The sequence below is a fragment of the Lolium perenne genome, chromosome 6 (genome assembly GCF_019359855.2).
Source record: "Lolium perenne isolate Kyuss_39 chromosome 6, Kyuss_2.0, whole genome shotgun sequence".
Lineage (NCBI taxonomy): Eukaryota > Viridiplantae > Streptophyta > Magnoliopsida > Poales > Poaceae > Lolium > Lolium perenne.
Window position 1 is genome coordinate 144334480 of NC_067249.2, and position 14281 is coordinate 144348760.

At 43.2% G+C, this 14281-nt stretch overlaps 1 protein-coding gene across 1 annotated transcript; it reads left to right on the top strand.

The window, feature by feature from the left end:
• The first annotated feature begins 10160 nt into the window (after positions 1 to 10160).
• Positions 10161 to 12546, top strand: LOC139832519 (uncharacterized). The gene is made up of 6 exons (XM_071822294.1): positions 10161 to 10581; positions 10701 to 10895; positions 11005 to 11353; positions 11431 to 11823; positions 11920 to 12303; positions 12390 to 12546. The coding sequence occupies exons 1-6, from the start codon at positions 10161 to 10163 to the stop codon at positions 12529 to 12531; spliced, it is 1884 nt and encodes a 627-aa protein (XP_071678395.1). The 3' UTR covers positions 12532 to 12546.
• The last annotated feature ends 1735 nt before the right edge of the window (positions 12547 to 14281 follow it).

Genomic DNA, 14281 nt, shown 5'->3' on the forward strand with positions numbered 1-14281 from the left:
TAATGTGGTCTATGATGGGTTGCAACTGCCGGCGTAGGAATGTATGGTAGAGCCCTGCATTGTCGTCGTGGTCGGGGTCCACCCTGAAATATGGGAATAATGGGACCGGCGTGGACCCAGGGTCGGAGATTGCAGCAACGGGTGGGTGTTCGAGGTAGCGGAGGAACATGATTGGCTAGACCTTATACCGGGCCTTACACCATAGGAAGTGTGGACGAGCTCGCGGCTCGGTTGGCACCAAGGTTAAGATCTCTTATGGGTAAAGAAACACACCTCTGCAGAGTGTAATGAATCGTGACCTGGCACTCCCTGTTCCGGGATATGAAACTGCGAACGCTGCCGGAAAGGAACTCCATGAAGTTCTAGTAAACCGGTGAAGGCTGACGGACATAGTTCTTCTGAATAAAAGCAACCTTTTGAAGAAATGGTTATGAAAACCTGCATTGGTATTAGACTCTCTAGTCTAATGCCATAGCTAGTGCATTAAACACCTCTTTCCTATAATGAACTTGTTGAGTACGCTCGTACTCATCCCACTCTTAAATCCCCTGCTTAGATATGGATGCCACGATGGAGGATCTACAGTGCAACTCGAAGACCGAGGAGGCAACAACTACTTCAAGAGACAGGACCTTGTCAGAGGAGTCAGATATCACATCCAACAAGGAGAAAACCTAGTTTAGCCATAGAAGGAAACTAGATTCCTAAACCTAGCTCCTATTTAGTTAGAATCTATTCATAGCCCCTATAGCTAGTCAAATACTCTACAAATAGAGTTCGTGATAGGATTAGACTACGAGTCGTTCTTCTGGAGTTTATTTGCAGATTTACCTCATTGTAAAGTAGGAGGTTGTGTTGATCTTATGTAACAGAGTCAATGTTGTAATTCTATAGACATGCCTTGGACCCGCATATGTTTCTGTTGTACCACTCTGAGCGATATGATACTAGTGGAACTGTGTTTCATTGGTGTTATATCAGACTTGCATACTACACCATGCAATGGTATGCCGGGTCACCACAATCAGTAAGCAACTTAATTTTGCAAATAGACACTCCTCCATGGTATGAGATTGATGGAAGGCACCCGAGGATTCGGTTAGCCATGGCTTGTGTAAGCAAAGGTTGGGGGGAGTGTCACTCATAATAAAAACTAAAGTACATGTGTAAACAAAAGAGAAGAGGGGTGGTCTACCTTGCTGGTAGAAATAACGTCCTTCATGGGAGCCGCTCTTGAAAGTCTGGTTGGCGAGGTAGTTGGTGTACCCATTACCATTCGTTGACAACAACAAACACCTCTCAAAATAGTTTTACTCCTGTTTTAAAAATGAAAAGCTCTAGCGCATGTTAATCCCTGCTTCCCTCTACGAAGGGTCAATCTTTTACTTTCATGTTGTATCACCATCTTTTCTTTGAGCACTTTCTTGAGAGCACAACTGTCATTCTTAGTATAATATGTGTCAACACCCGGATTTTTAAGTCCAGATGCCTATTATGCCATTCATCGCAATCCCAGGAATATTGTTTTTGCGAGACATAATAGATTGATATCACAGAACATCATTCATTACAACATCGTAATTGTCTTACAACAAAAGATCACATGATCCAGTCTCATTACAATAGTAGATGATCTATTGATCAATTACAAAACACATAGCGGAAGCGAAGTAGCGTAGTAGTAGTCCATCTATTCCACAGGCAAGCTGACATCAGAGTGATCCTAGTTGTCGTAGACGTCCTGCTTGTCCTTCTTCCGGGTTACGGTACTCCTCTTCATAGTCTGGCCATTTGAATAGCCAGGGACAAAGCCATGAGTACTTTAAAGTACTCGCAAACTAATACTAAGGTAAGTATTATCAACTATGGAAGGGGATGCTAAGCTCTAGTTTCATTTGCATAAAGCCAGTTTTATTTCATAAGCACTTTAGTAAACCAAGACTTTTCATTTGCCTAACTTAACTCAAGTGGGAACATTAGTGTCATTCCCACAACTCAGTTGTGATTCAAAGTCAAAGTCACCTTTCAAACTCAAGTCACAAGTCACCATTCATATTTTTGGAAAAGTTCTGATGACGGAACAGTATGGCCTTTCCAACTGTCCATAACCGCGGACGCGGCTATTCGAATAGGTTTAACTCTGCAGAGGTTGTACACTTGTGCCACAACAATTGCAATAGCTCGTCGAGTAATGGCCCTGATTTATCGTACGCGATACGCGAACTACCAATCCTAACCTTTCATTTACATATCCTAGTATAGGCACCTCTCCCCATGAGCTTGGCCTCCCGGTGAAGACAGACAGTCGGCACAGGAACTGCACAGGGCTTGGGCCGGACATTCACCTCATTTCACGTCATTTCACATCACTTCACCAGTACGGAGGCAGCCTCGGCATAACCCCTATGACGCTTGTTCAGAGGGAACCCATACTAAAATACATAAGTTTCCAGCTAAGCCTTACCCAGATTCAGGTATTGTGGGGGTACTTGTAAAATTGGAATGGTATCGCATCCGAACCCAACCATCAGTGTTTTTGTAAAATTCACCAAGTCATTCACCAGTCATATTCACCTTCAAAATCTCTCAATAGAATGACTCATCATTCCAAGGTTTTCAAAGTCATTTCAATTCACAAGTTCCCAACTAGAGTAGTCACTTTTAATATTGAGCACTAGCCACTAGTTATGAGGGGTGCTAAGTATCTTGGAGCTTGCTAGGCTAAGTGGGATTCTCCTGTACTACTCTATAATTCAACCAAGTGAATCATAAATCAAAAAGTAACTTTGATAAATAAAATCAAGTAAAGCTTGTAAAGTAAAAACTTGGGATAGGTTCATAAAGTAAAATGTAATGGTGCCTTGCTCTTATAGAGCTTTGCACTTTGCAAGAATATAAACTTGCAACCAAAATAGTTTGCATTAGTCTAGCTTGCATTGGTAATAGCTTGCAAGAATATTAGCTTGCCTTGGTTGGTGATGTGATCAAAGTTCTCTTGCTCTTCCTCTTGGTAGAAAACCTCCTCCTCTGGATAGTCTCCGGTACTAGCGTCTATAAACGAATACGAGGATACAATCACCAAACGACACTTAAGTAGTCTTAATTAGCCTTAATGGCTCACACAAAGGATCTAGCATCACTACTTAACATTTATTCTCAAATTATGTTAGGGTTTCTTTATTTAACATTAGGAAAATAATTTCCTCTCATTGAAAGTTGAAATTAGGGTTTCTCTTTCGTTTGGAGAAATAATTTCCTCTCATTGAATCTTCATAAGATTTAATTTCTCAAACCATCACTCATGAATTTATGTTGACCTAACTCAACCATTCATCATCATCATTTGAGAAAATGATTTAAATGAGGTAGGGATACCTCATACCATTTAATAATGCCTATTATGATTTAAAATCTCCAAGTATTTCATGTGAGAGTATTTGACCAGGGGTTCAAACTTCATATGAAAGTACTTGGGACAAGATTTAAATGAAGTGAAACACATCATATAATTTACACAAGTAAACTAGCATCACTCATTACTATTAAGTGGGTAAATGTGTTGTTTTCTTATTTAGGAAAAATAATTTCCTCTCATACTAATTAAGGTGTTACTTTTAATTGCTTAGAGAAATAATTTCCTCTCATTATCTTATTAAGATTTAATTTCTCTCATGAACAATATATGACCTAGGTTTACCAAAGTCAACCTCTTCATACTTATCATTTGAGAAAATGATTTAAATGAGGTTCCATACCTCATACAATTTAATACTAACCTGGTAGTGATTTAATATCATTAACAATTCATATGAGACCTAAATGACCAGAGTCTCTACCTCATTTTGAATTGTTCATGACAAGATTTAAATGAGAGAACACTCCCATAAGATTTAATAATTTGTTGGAACAATTTAAATGCTACTATGGCAAACATTTAATATTCTTAAGTGAGCAAAAATGAGACCAAGCAACCAGGGTCATCACACTACTTCATACAACTTGAGAAGATGATTTAAATGAGGTGCTACACCTCATAGATTTAAAATCTTAAATTTGGAAAAATTTAAATGGGCTAGTAATGGCTACATAGCCATTATTTTGCTTCTAGCCCATGATCATACACAGAACCTATATCATATTTTTACATAAACAATTAGAGTATTTCAAAAGTGAATTATGAGAGGTGGAATTACCTCAAAATTCAAAAGGGTTGATTTTTAATAATTTTTCTAAGGCAGAAAAGTCTCTGTCTTGTTTATTTTCCCACTTAAATTCTATAACAGATCTAGGTTTGAATCCAGTGGCATTGGATAGATAAATTCACAGGCTTTCCAACCATATAAAATTTGTCGAATTTGGCGCAGTAGATTTTGATTTATGCAATTTTGAACACAACACCAGTATTCAAAATTGGGTTAAAAATGTTTTTAACGAATTCAAACTAAACCGACGCGCGGGAAACTAATTGGGCCGGCCCAGCTATGCTGGCGATGCTAACGGGCCGCCTGACAGTGGGCTCCACTGTCAGCGCCACTTAACCAGCCGAAACGGTATGGGCTAACCTCGACCGTTGGATCAGAAGGGGATCGAGCGGTGCAGCGTCGTCGTCGTCCTCAGCGAGAAACAGCGGCGGGCACGGCGGAGGTAGGAGGTCGGCGGCGCTCCCAGGCTCCGGTGATCGACGGCGACGGGCTGTAGCGACGTTGTCGAGGCAGAGGAAGAAGATGGAGCAGACGGCGGCTCGGATGGTGGCCGCAATCGACGGCTTGCTTGGCGGCGGTGCTGCGGGTCTTCAGCTCGCAATTGGGCGGCTGCCGGCGATGATGTGGCTGGGAGAGGAGCGGTGGAGGATCAGAGAGGGGAGAGGAGTAGATTGGCGTGAGGAATCAGTCGCGGAGGGGTCTCCTTTTATAGGTTCAAGGGTGGCCGTGGCGCTCGGGGTAGGTCGACGGCGAGATCGCCGTTTCAGGGTGACGAAGGGGCAAGTGAGGGGCGCAGGGTGTTGGCGACGTCAAGGCGATGCTAACGTGCTTCATGGCGAGGCCAGAGGTGGTGTAGTCGCGTCGTCCTCTTCGGCGCAGTATGGCAGTACGGTGGCGGATGATCTTTGACGCGGGCGTCGTCTATAGTAGGTCCGCGGCCAATTGGCGATGTCCGTGAGGTAGAGGGGACCGGGGTGAGTCGACGTGCGCATGGGGAGAGCGAGGGGAGGCGTGAGGCGATGGGGCATGGCGGCGTTCCGTCGCGTCCAGGGATGTCACCGTGCGCGTCCTGGCGAGCGTGGGCATCCTCTGGGCGTGTCTGGGCGCGCGTGGACTGGGCAGTGTCGTCATCAACTTGGTCCAAGGTGTGCACGAGCAGCTTCAGGAGAGTCAGGGGAAGGCAGCTGACATGGTGAGGGGAGATGGATGTGAGAGGAGGAGGGGATGGCATGGTGAGTGACCTAGAGCTCGGCATGGTTGTGTTCTGGTCAAAAATGGTCCAAGGCAAGTGGTGGCAAGGATTGATACTGGTCCTGAGGGTTGAGGTGAAGTGCCAAGGCAGCAGAGAGGGGCAGAGATGGACTTGGTCCAACCAAAAATCCAGCATGGGCTCAAGTTTATACACTGCCTGCAAGGTGTTTGGTGAATTGCCCGAAAGAAAATTATTTTCAAATTTTGGAAAATCCTTTGGTGGATCTCATTCATATATTCATAGAGATGGAATGGTGGTGGTGGTGGTCAATTTGGTGTGGTTTTGCAAGTTTTCAAAAAGTGGATCATCTTCTCTTTGTTTCAAAGTCCCCTCTTGTCAAAACTATACTGGTCAACCTAGTCAACATTAAGTATGGTGGTCAACATGAAAGTTGTTCACCTTCATATGGTCTTGGATGACATGGTCATAGTTTACCAAGTTTGGTTGAAGAAAAGTCAAAGCCAGAAGGGTAAAGTGAGGAACATATTATAAAATGGCCAAATGACCATTATCACATGTATGTTGATTTTGAGATTTGCTTTGATTTGATTTTGGTTTCTTTGATGCAAATGTGTTTGTTTATCATATATAAGAGTTTTACAAACAATAGATCAAGCAAAGGTGGCCTTGGTTGAAGATTTGCAATTTTGGCTAAGTGTATGTGAGTGAATTTTGGGGATTTTCTCCCTATTTGATTTCTCCCCATTTGATTTGACTTTTGTTGACTCTAATGTGGTTCTTATTGGTTTAGAAACATTTTAAGACCATTGAATCCATTTCAAAAGGTCTTGATCAAAGATTTGCAAAAATGGCCATAACACATAAGAGGTGAGGTGTTAAATTTTATTATTTTTGTAAATTGTTTCCCCTTGCTTTACTTGGGCATGGGTTAGGGTCAATTTAGTGTTATATTAGGTTGAGAGATGGTTTCCCATCATTTGGTCAAGGTTTAGAGTCATAGGTCAAAGTTTGGTGAAATGGCTATGTGTCTCATATGCTTCTATGCATATGTTTAATTTGATTTTAAATTTGACTAGGCTTGACCCAGAAGGGTGTTGTTGAGTGTTGAAATGGTATATGGAAGTGATCCAACCATTCACAACAAGTCCTAGGGTCAATCTTCTCAAATTCACAATTTTGCATTTTACTCTCACATGCCTCTATGGCATTTTTAGTTTCTTTTTATTTTCGTTGGTTTCAACTTGGAATTGGTTTGATAAGTACTAGGTAAGGTGTATGAAGGTTTTCCAAACCTCTAAGCAAAGTAGAAAAGATTAGGGTAAGGTTTTATGAATATAGCCATAGGCACATATGCCTTTTTCTTATTTAATTTTCTTTTATTTTATTTTAGCTTGGATGGAAAAAAAGAATGTGAGGTTTAGGGTTTAAGAGTATTTCAATACTAATTAAACAAGCAATCATGGCAATAGCACAAGAATCAAACAAGATCTCTATGTATCAACTTAATTTAATAAAAGTTTTTGTTGGTTCCAAAATTTGGAACTAGGGAAATTCATTTTGTTTGTTTTGAAAATTTTGGGATGTTACAATATGCTTGTCCCAAAATGTGATTGACTGTGGTATAACTTTGATGCTTTTATCTTTGACAATCTCTATTTCTAGTCTTTCCATGAACTTTAGAGGTGCCTGGGCATTTATGTTTTGTTGTTCAAATACGGGCAAGCGAGATACCACTTTATCATATCCTTTTATGAACATTGCAATCCTGCTGATATACATGATTCATGATGCTTATTATTAATTTGTTGGTACCTTTCCATGATTGACATAGCTATTAGATGATCTTATTTGCATGTATCTTATTATGAATTGCCTAAGTACTTGTCCATATCATGAGAATATTTACATCATATGAACAAATGTGTTCGTGAAAGTTCTTTTATCGCACTCAGTTGTTAACTGAATTGCTTGAGGACAAGCAATAAGCTAAGCTTGGGGGGGGAGTTGATACGTCCAAAACGTATCTACTTTCCCGAACACTTTTGCTATTGTTTTGCCTCTAATTTGTTTATTGTGGATACAACTAACACAGACTAACGCTGTTTTCAGCAGAATTGCCCTGGTGTCTCGTTTTTGTGCAGAAATTCAACTTTCAGGAAAATCCCCGGAATTTATGTCGAAGGGCCTATTTTTCCAGAAGAATCACGGAGCCAGAAGGGCAGACCTGGGGGAGGCCTAGGCCCCCCAGACAACAGGCCGGCGCGGCCTGGAGGGGGGGCGCGCCGCCCTAGCGTGTGGCCCCCTCGGCAGGCCTCTGACGCGCCCTCTGGACTACTTAAGGGTTTCGATCTAAAAATGCGAGACGGGAAGTCGAAGTCGCCAGAAACCATCCAGAACGCCGCCACCATCGCGAAACTCCGTTCAGGACCAGAAACTCCGTTCTGGCACTCCGCCGGGACGGGGAATTGGAGGATATCATCGCCATCATCACCACCGACGCCTCTCCATCGACCAGCAATGTTTCCCCCATCCATGTGTGAGTAATTCCCCCGCTGTAGGCTGAAGGGGATGGTAGGGATTGGATGAGATTGGTCATGTAATAGCATAAGATTGTTAGGGCATAGTGCCTAGTGTCCGTAATTGGTACTTTGATGATATTGTTGCAACTTGTTATGCTTAATGCTTGTCACTAGGGCCCGAGTGCCATGATCTCAGATCTGAACATGTTATTGTTTCATGATGATATGCATTGTTTTATGATCTTACCTGCAAGTTGTATACACATATCGATGTCCGGAACCCGATGCCCCAAAGTGACAGAAATTGGGACAACCGGAGGGGAAGGCAGTGATGTGAGGATCACATGTGTTCACGGAGTGTTAATGCTTTGCTCTGGTGCTCTATTAAAAGGAGTACCTTAATTTCCAGTAGATTCCCTAGAGGCCCGGCTGCCACCGGCTGGTAGGACAAAAGATGTTGTGCAAGTTTCTCATTGCGAGCACGTACGACTATATACGGAACACATGCCTATGGATTGCTTAGTACTTGGACACCGTTTTATTACTATCTACAAATGCCCTGCTTTGATTGTTACATGAGTTTCTCTCATCCATGCAACGCCCGTCATCCATCCCTGTGCCTACAGTATTTTAATCCTGTTGTTTACTATAATCACTACTGCTGTCTTTGTTCCACTGCTGCTGTTATTTCACTATCTATTCGCTATAAAGCTGTTACCTCTTGATAAACTCTTGCTAGCAAGTCTGTTTCCAGGTGCAGCTGAATTGACAACTCCGCTGTTAAGGCTTTCAAGTATTCTTTGTCTCCCCTTGTGTCGAATCAATAAATTGGGTTTTACTTCCGCGAAGACTGTTGCGATCCCCTATACTTGTGGGTTATCAGGCACCCGAGGATTCGGTTAGCCATGGCTTGAGAAAGCAAAGGTGGGGAGGAGTGTCATCTAAATAAAACTAAAATAAAAGACACTCCTTCATGGTATGAGATTGTTGGCAGGCACCCGAGGATTCGGTTAGCCATGGTTTGTGAAAGCAAAGGTTGGAAGGAGTGTCACCAAAAAATAAAAAATTTCATGGGAGACGCTCTTTGAAAGTCTGTCTGGCAAGGGAGTTAGAGTGCCCACTACCATTCGTTGACAACAACAAACACCTCTCGAAACTTTACTTTTATGCTCTCTCTATGTTTTTAAAATAAAAGCTCTAGCACAAATATAGCAACCCATGCTTCCCTCTACGAAGGGCCTTTCTTTTACTTTTATGTTGAGTCAGTTTACCCACTCCCTTCTATCTTAGAAGCAAACACTTGTGTTAACTGTGCATTGATTCTTACATACTTGCATATTTGCATTCATCATATTACTCTGTATTGACAACTATCCATGAGATACACATGTAACAAGTTGAAAGCAACTGCTGAAACTTAAATCTTCCTTTGTGTTGCTTCAATGCCTTTACTTTGAATCTACTGCTTTATGAGTTAACTCTTATGCAAGACTTATTGATGCTTGTCTTGAAAGTACTATTCATGAAAAGTCTTTGCTATATGATTCAGTTGTTTAACCATTGTCTTTACCATTGCTTTGGATCACTGCATTCATTACATATGCTTACAATAGTATTGATCAAGATTATGATAGCATGTCACTTCAGGAATTATCTTTGTTATCGTTTACCTACTCGGGGACGAGTAGGAACTAAGCTTGGGATGCTTGATGCGTCTCAAACGTATCTATAATTTCTTATGTTCCATGCTACTTTATTGATGATACTCACATGTTTTATACTCCCTCCGGTCCGGTATTCAGGTCTTATTAGAAACTGCAGCGCGACCAAGGTAGAAAATTAGTGGCTCTTCCTTATTTACTCTGATTGGCCGTTTTTATTTCCAGCTAAGCCTGCTATTAAGGAGGCATGCGATCCGTCTAATTAGCTCACCCCAAAATTTTGGGTCTGCATGCGCGTGGTAGAGAGAAATAATCTCGCGCCATAATTCTAGGACATGCAGTTGCCAAATTCTTCCGAGTTTCCTTCTCCCTCCAGACTTTTCTCTGTCGCGCCCAAATTCTTCTCTGCTGATCGCTCGAAAATTCCAAAACAGTGCTCGAAAATTCCAAAACAGCGCGCGCAATTAGCGTTTGATTTTAACCAACATGGCCCAACTCCTTCCATAAGTAGTCCATAGATTGGAACAGCGATTCCAGTTCATCTCATCTCTCTCACTTTTCAACAATGGCGCCAGGCCAAGGTAGTTCCGCGCGGCGGCCTCCGCCGCTAGGTTTAGTTGGGCTACGGACAGCAAGCTTCACGCGGCCACTCGTACAGAGGAACCTGCAGCCGGTCGTTCCCCTGGACAACCCTGTGCGCCGCGTCGGGCTAATGCGGCCGCACGGTTCCTCCCTCGTCGGCGGGATCAACAACATCTTCTCCGGTAGCTCCACGGCTGGGACTTCGAGTGGGAGCGACACAGGGACAGCGAACGGGAGCGGAAGCGAGCCACTTCAGGCCGTGCGGCGAGTGGGACTGAGCCGTCGCCGGCAGTTATCTCGGGCAAGCAGCATCGTCACTGCGGACCCTCCGTTGAATCTTGGCGGCGGCTTCCGTATCGACACTTCTTCGGCCTTCTTCCAGCACGGCAGGAGTAGCGGCATGGGTATGTGCTAGATCGATTCACGTTTCCTATCCTATTCCTTGTTTACATGATTGTGGACTGTTGTAGTTCTAGATGATTTCCGTTCATGCATGTATAGATGATTGTGTACATTTGTTTAGATGGCATCGGAAGCTCGTCGTTTGTGCAAGCTGAAAGTAGTGCCCAAGGTGAGAGAAGAAGCTTCGGTGTGGAGAACAATGCCTCAGGTCAGGGCTACCGCGGCCCAGAATATAACCCTAATTTTGAGAACGCCGATGAGTATCCTCCTAGCCAACAACATGTACAGGCTAATCCGCCCCCTATTATCGATTTGAGTAAGTTTGCTCCATGATATGATCATCTGTACTCCTACTTCTGTTTTGTAATCTTTCATAAAAATCGAAGTACATACATGCATATGAAATCTGATTTTCATTTTTGTAGATGTCATGGCAAATAAGCCTACAAGGACGTACTATAGTACGGAAGTGAAACGGAAAATATATTCATGGATTTTGCAACGCAATGGAACATCCACAAAAATGAAACGTGGAGTTTCAGCTGCGGTTGCAGAGCTGGCTAAATGTCCAAGGAGGGTAGTCACAAGGATTTGGAGACAGGGATTGAAAGAAGGTGGCATAAATAACGTCAAGTGCAGGAAGCAGATGAAGTGCGGCAGGAAGAAAATCAACTTGGACATTGAAGCAATGGAAGCTATTCCTACAAATGAACGCACCACTCTACGTCAGCTAGCTGCAGCTATGAACATGCCAAAGACCACTATTTTCCGGAGGTAATCTCATAAAAATGTATGATTAAAACATGAGAAAATTCTTGTGAGTAACAAAAATATTTCTCATATGTTTGTAGGTTAAAAGAGAAGCAAATAAGGAGGGTTACAAGTGAACTAAAACCCATGTTGACAGAAGAGAACATGAAGGCACACGTGGGATATTGTCTCCAACATATTGAGCCTTCTACCTTCGAAGATGATGATCCCACTTTCAAGTCTGGTTTCAACGTAGTTCATATTGATGAGAAGTGGTTCTTTCGAATCAGGAAGAAAGAAAATATATATTTGAGCCATAGAGAGGAAGCCTCGAAGAGAGAGACTAAGAATAAGGGTCATATTCAGAAGATAATGTTTATTTCGGCAATGGCTAGAGCAAGATATGATGCCGACGGAAACTGTATCTTTGACGGGAAGATTGGGGTGTGGGCTTATGTTGAATGGGTTCAAGCACAAAAGAAAAGTGCTAATAGGTTGAGTATCTTCTTCACAACTTTCAGTTGAGTACCTTCTTCACAACATTTGGTTAATCAATTTGTGCACTAATGTAAACTCATTTTCATTTGTAGGGAAAGGGGAGAGTGGGAGCTCAAGCCTTGCACGGACGTTGACAAGGCTAAGATCAGGGAGTACCTAGTTAAGTTTGTGCTACCTGCTATCAAGGCTAAGTGGCCGACTAGTGACAGGTACAAAACAGTGTTCATTCAACAAGATAACGCAAGGACTCATATTCAGCCGGATGATCCAGTATTTCTTGCTGAGGCTGCTAGAGGAGGATGGGATATTAGGATGGTTTTTCAACCTCCTAACTCACCGGATACAAACATTTTGGATCTTGGTTGGTTTGCTTCTATCCAGTCTATGTTTCAGAAAAAGATGCCAAAGACTCTTCCTGAAATACTTTCGAAGGTGAACCAGTCCTTAGCCGAATACCCACATGAAAAGCTTAATAGGTTCGTACATCTTGATATTTCTGTACTTGTAAATATTTCATTAAATCTGGACTCTTAGATAATTGTTTTGTTTATATTTGGAGTAGGATATTCTTGAGCCACCAAGCATGCATGAGGGAGATCATACGCAGGAAAGGGACCATTCACTATGATGTACCCCACTTGAAGAAAAAGGTTCTTGAGAGACAAGGAAAATTGCCAATCCGTTTGACAATTGACAAGGAGTAAGTAGACGCAGCAATAGAGTGGCTAAATGCAAATCATGTTGTCTAAAATTGTAGTAAATCATGCAATGTGTGGACTGTCTGAGCTCAAGTTGTAATGGTTGGACATTGCCCCAAGTTTTAAAGTTTGATCTTATCATGCCGTGGCAGATAATTATATGATCAGAATCATTTCAAGCTGCATGAGTATAAAATAATATAGGATCCAAAATAGTTCAAATGTAAAACATGGTCCATTACAACTTACACTTAGTAGAAATATATGATCAGAAATATTTCAATTATAAACTACTAAGCCTGGGTATCCGGCACAAACTCCACATTCTGCTTGGCATCTACATAGTTGGAGGGGTTGCGATTGCAACATATGCATACCCCATCTTTATCAAGCCCGACTGTTGTTGCGCAATCCTTGCACCAGTACTTGTCACAAAGAAGAGGGTTCCCGCAAACATCGCAAGAATGCAAATCCTTTGGCACTGGTAGACTGCAACCAATGCAAAGAAAGATTGAGTTCTCACCTCGCACACCACACCTTCTGCACACCGCCGGATAGATGCAGCCCGGACATGTAGATGTGTACATGGCGGTGCTTTCGGTGAGCGCTAGATTGTTATTGCGAATGAATTCAGCCCGGGCGAATTGCTCGTCGACGCGTGCACGACCCTGGAGCACCACGTTGTTGTCAACCACTTCCACCACGGCCTTGAGCTCGTCTTTCACTTCGCCTTCGCCCTCCTGCTCATGTACCACTTCATCCACGTCCATCTCCAAGACATCATGGCTGTCAACCTCCTCCACGGCATGGTCCTCCACCACACCGACTTCTCCTTCCTCCAACTTGGCCATCACCTATGTTAGGTTGATGAAGGATTGGGTTTGCCATGGCTGGGGCTGTGGCTTTTATATGATGGTACAGATGTGTTTCTCCTCGTGTGAACAAAGCCAGGAATATGAACGTGAGTGAAGTCAATGAAGAAGAGGAAGGCGAGAGAACAAACACAGCAGCGATCCATGCAAGTCTCTTTTCACATGTGCATGCAATGGAACAGTTTTACACAGCCTAAAAAAAGGAGAGAGAGGGAATGTGGTGCGGCTGGGAGTAATTGTAGGAGCTGAATAGTTACACCATTAATTGAAACGGGCCTTATTTCATGGGTGTTTTGGAACAAATAGTTTTTCACTAGGGGACTAGAATACCGGACCGGAGGGAGTACATACTTTATGTCATATTTATGCATTTTTCGGCACTAACCTATTAACAAGATGCCGAAGAGCCAGTTGCTGTTTTCTGCTGTTTTTGGTTTCAGAAATCCTAGTAAGGAAATATTCTCGGAATTGGACGAAATCAACGCCCAGGGTCTTATTTTTCCACGAACCTTCCAGAAGACCGAAAGGGAAACGAAGTGGGGCGATGAGGCGCCGAAACAACAGGGCGGCGCGCCCCAGGCCTTGGCCGCGCGGCCCTGGCGTGTGGGGCCCTCGCATCGCCCCTAAACCTACCCTTCCGCCTATAAGAAGCCTTCATCGAGAAAACCCCAGTACCGAGAGCCACGATACGGAAAACCTTCCAGAGACGCCGCCGCCGCCAATCCCATCTCGAGGGATTCAGGAGATCGCCTCCGGCACCCTGCCGGAGAGGGGAATCATCTCCCGGAGGACTCTTCATCGCCATGATCGCCTCCGGAGTGATGTGTGAGTAGTTCACCCCTGGACTATGGGTCCATAGCAGTAGCTAGATGGTTGTCTTCTCC

What these genes read in the sequence shown, in the direction of transcription:
- LOC139832519 (XM_071822294.1), top strand. Translation starts at nt 10,161, where the DNA reads ATGGCGCCAGGCCAAGGTAGTTCCGCGCGGCGGCCTCCGCCGCTAGGT. An exon ending in AAGACCACTATTTTCCGGAG is followed by an intron (nt 11,354 to 11,430) that starts GTAATCTCATAA and finishes ATATGTTTGTAG; the next exon opens with GTTAAAAGAGAAGCAAATAA. An exon ending in CCACATGAAAAGCTTAATAG is followed by an intron (nt 12,304 to 12,389) that starts GTTCGTACATCT and finishes TATTTGGAGTAG; the next exon opens with GATATTCTTGAGCCACCAAG.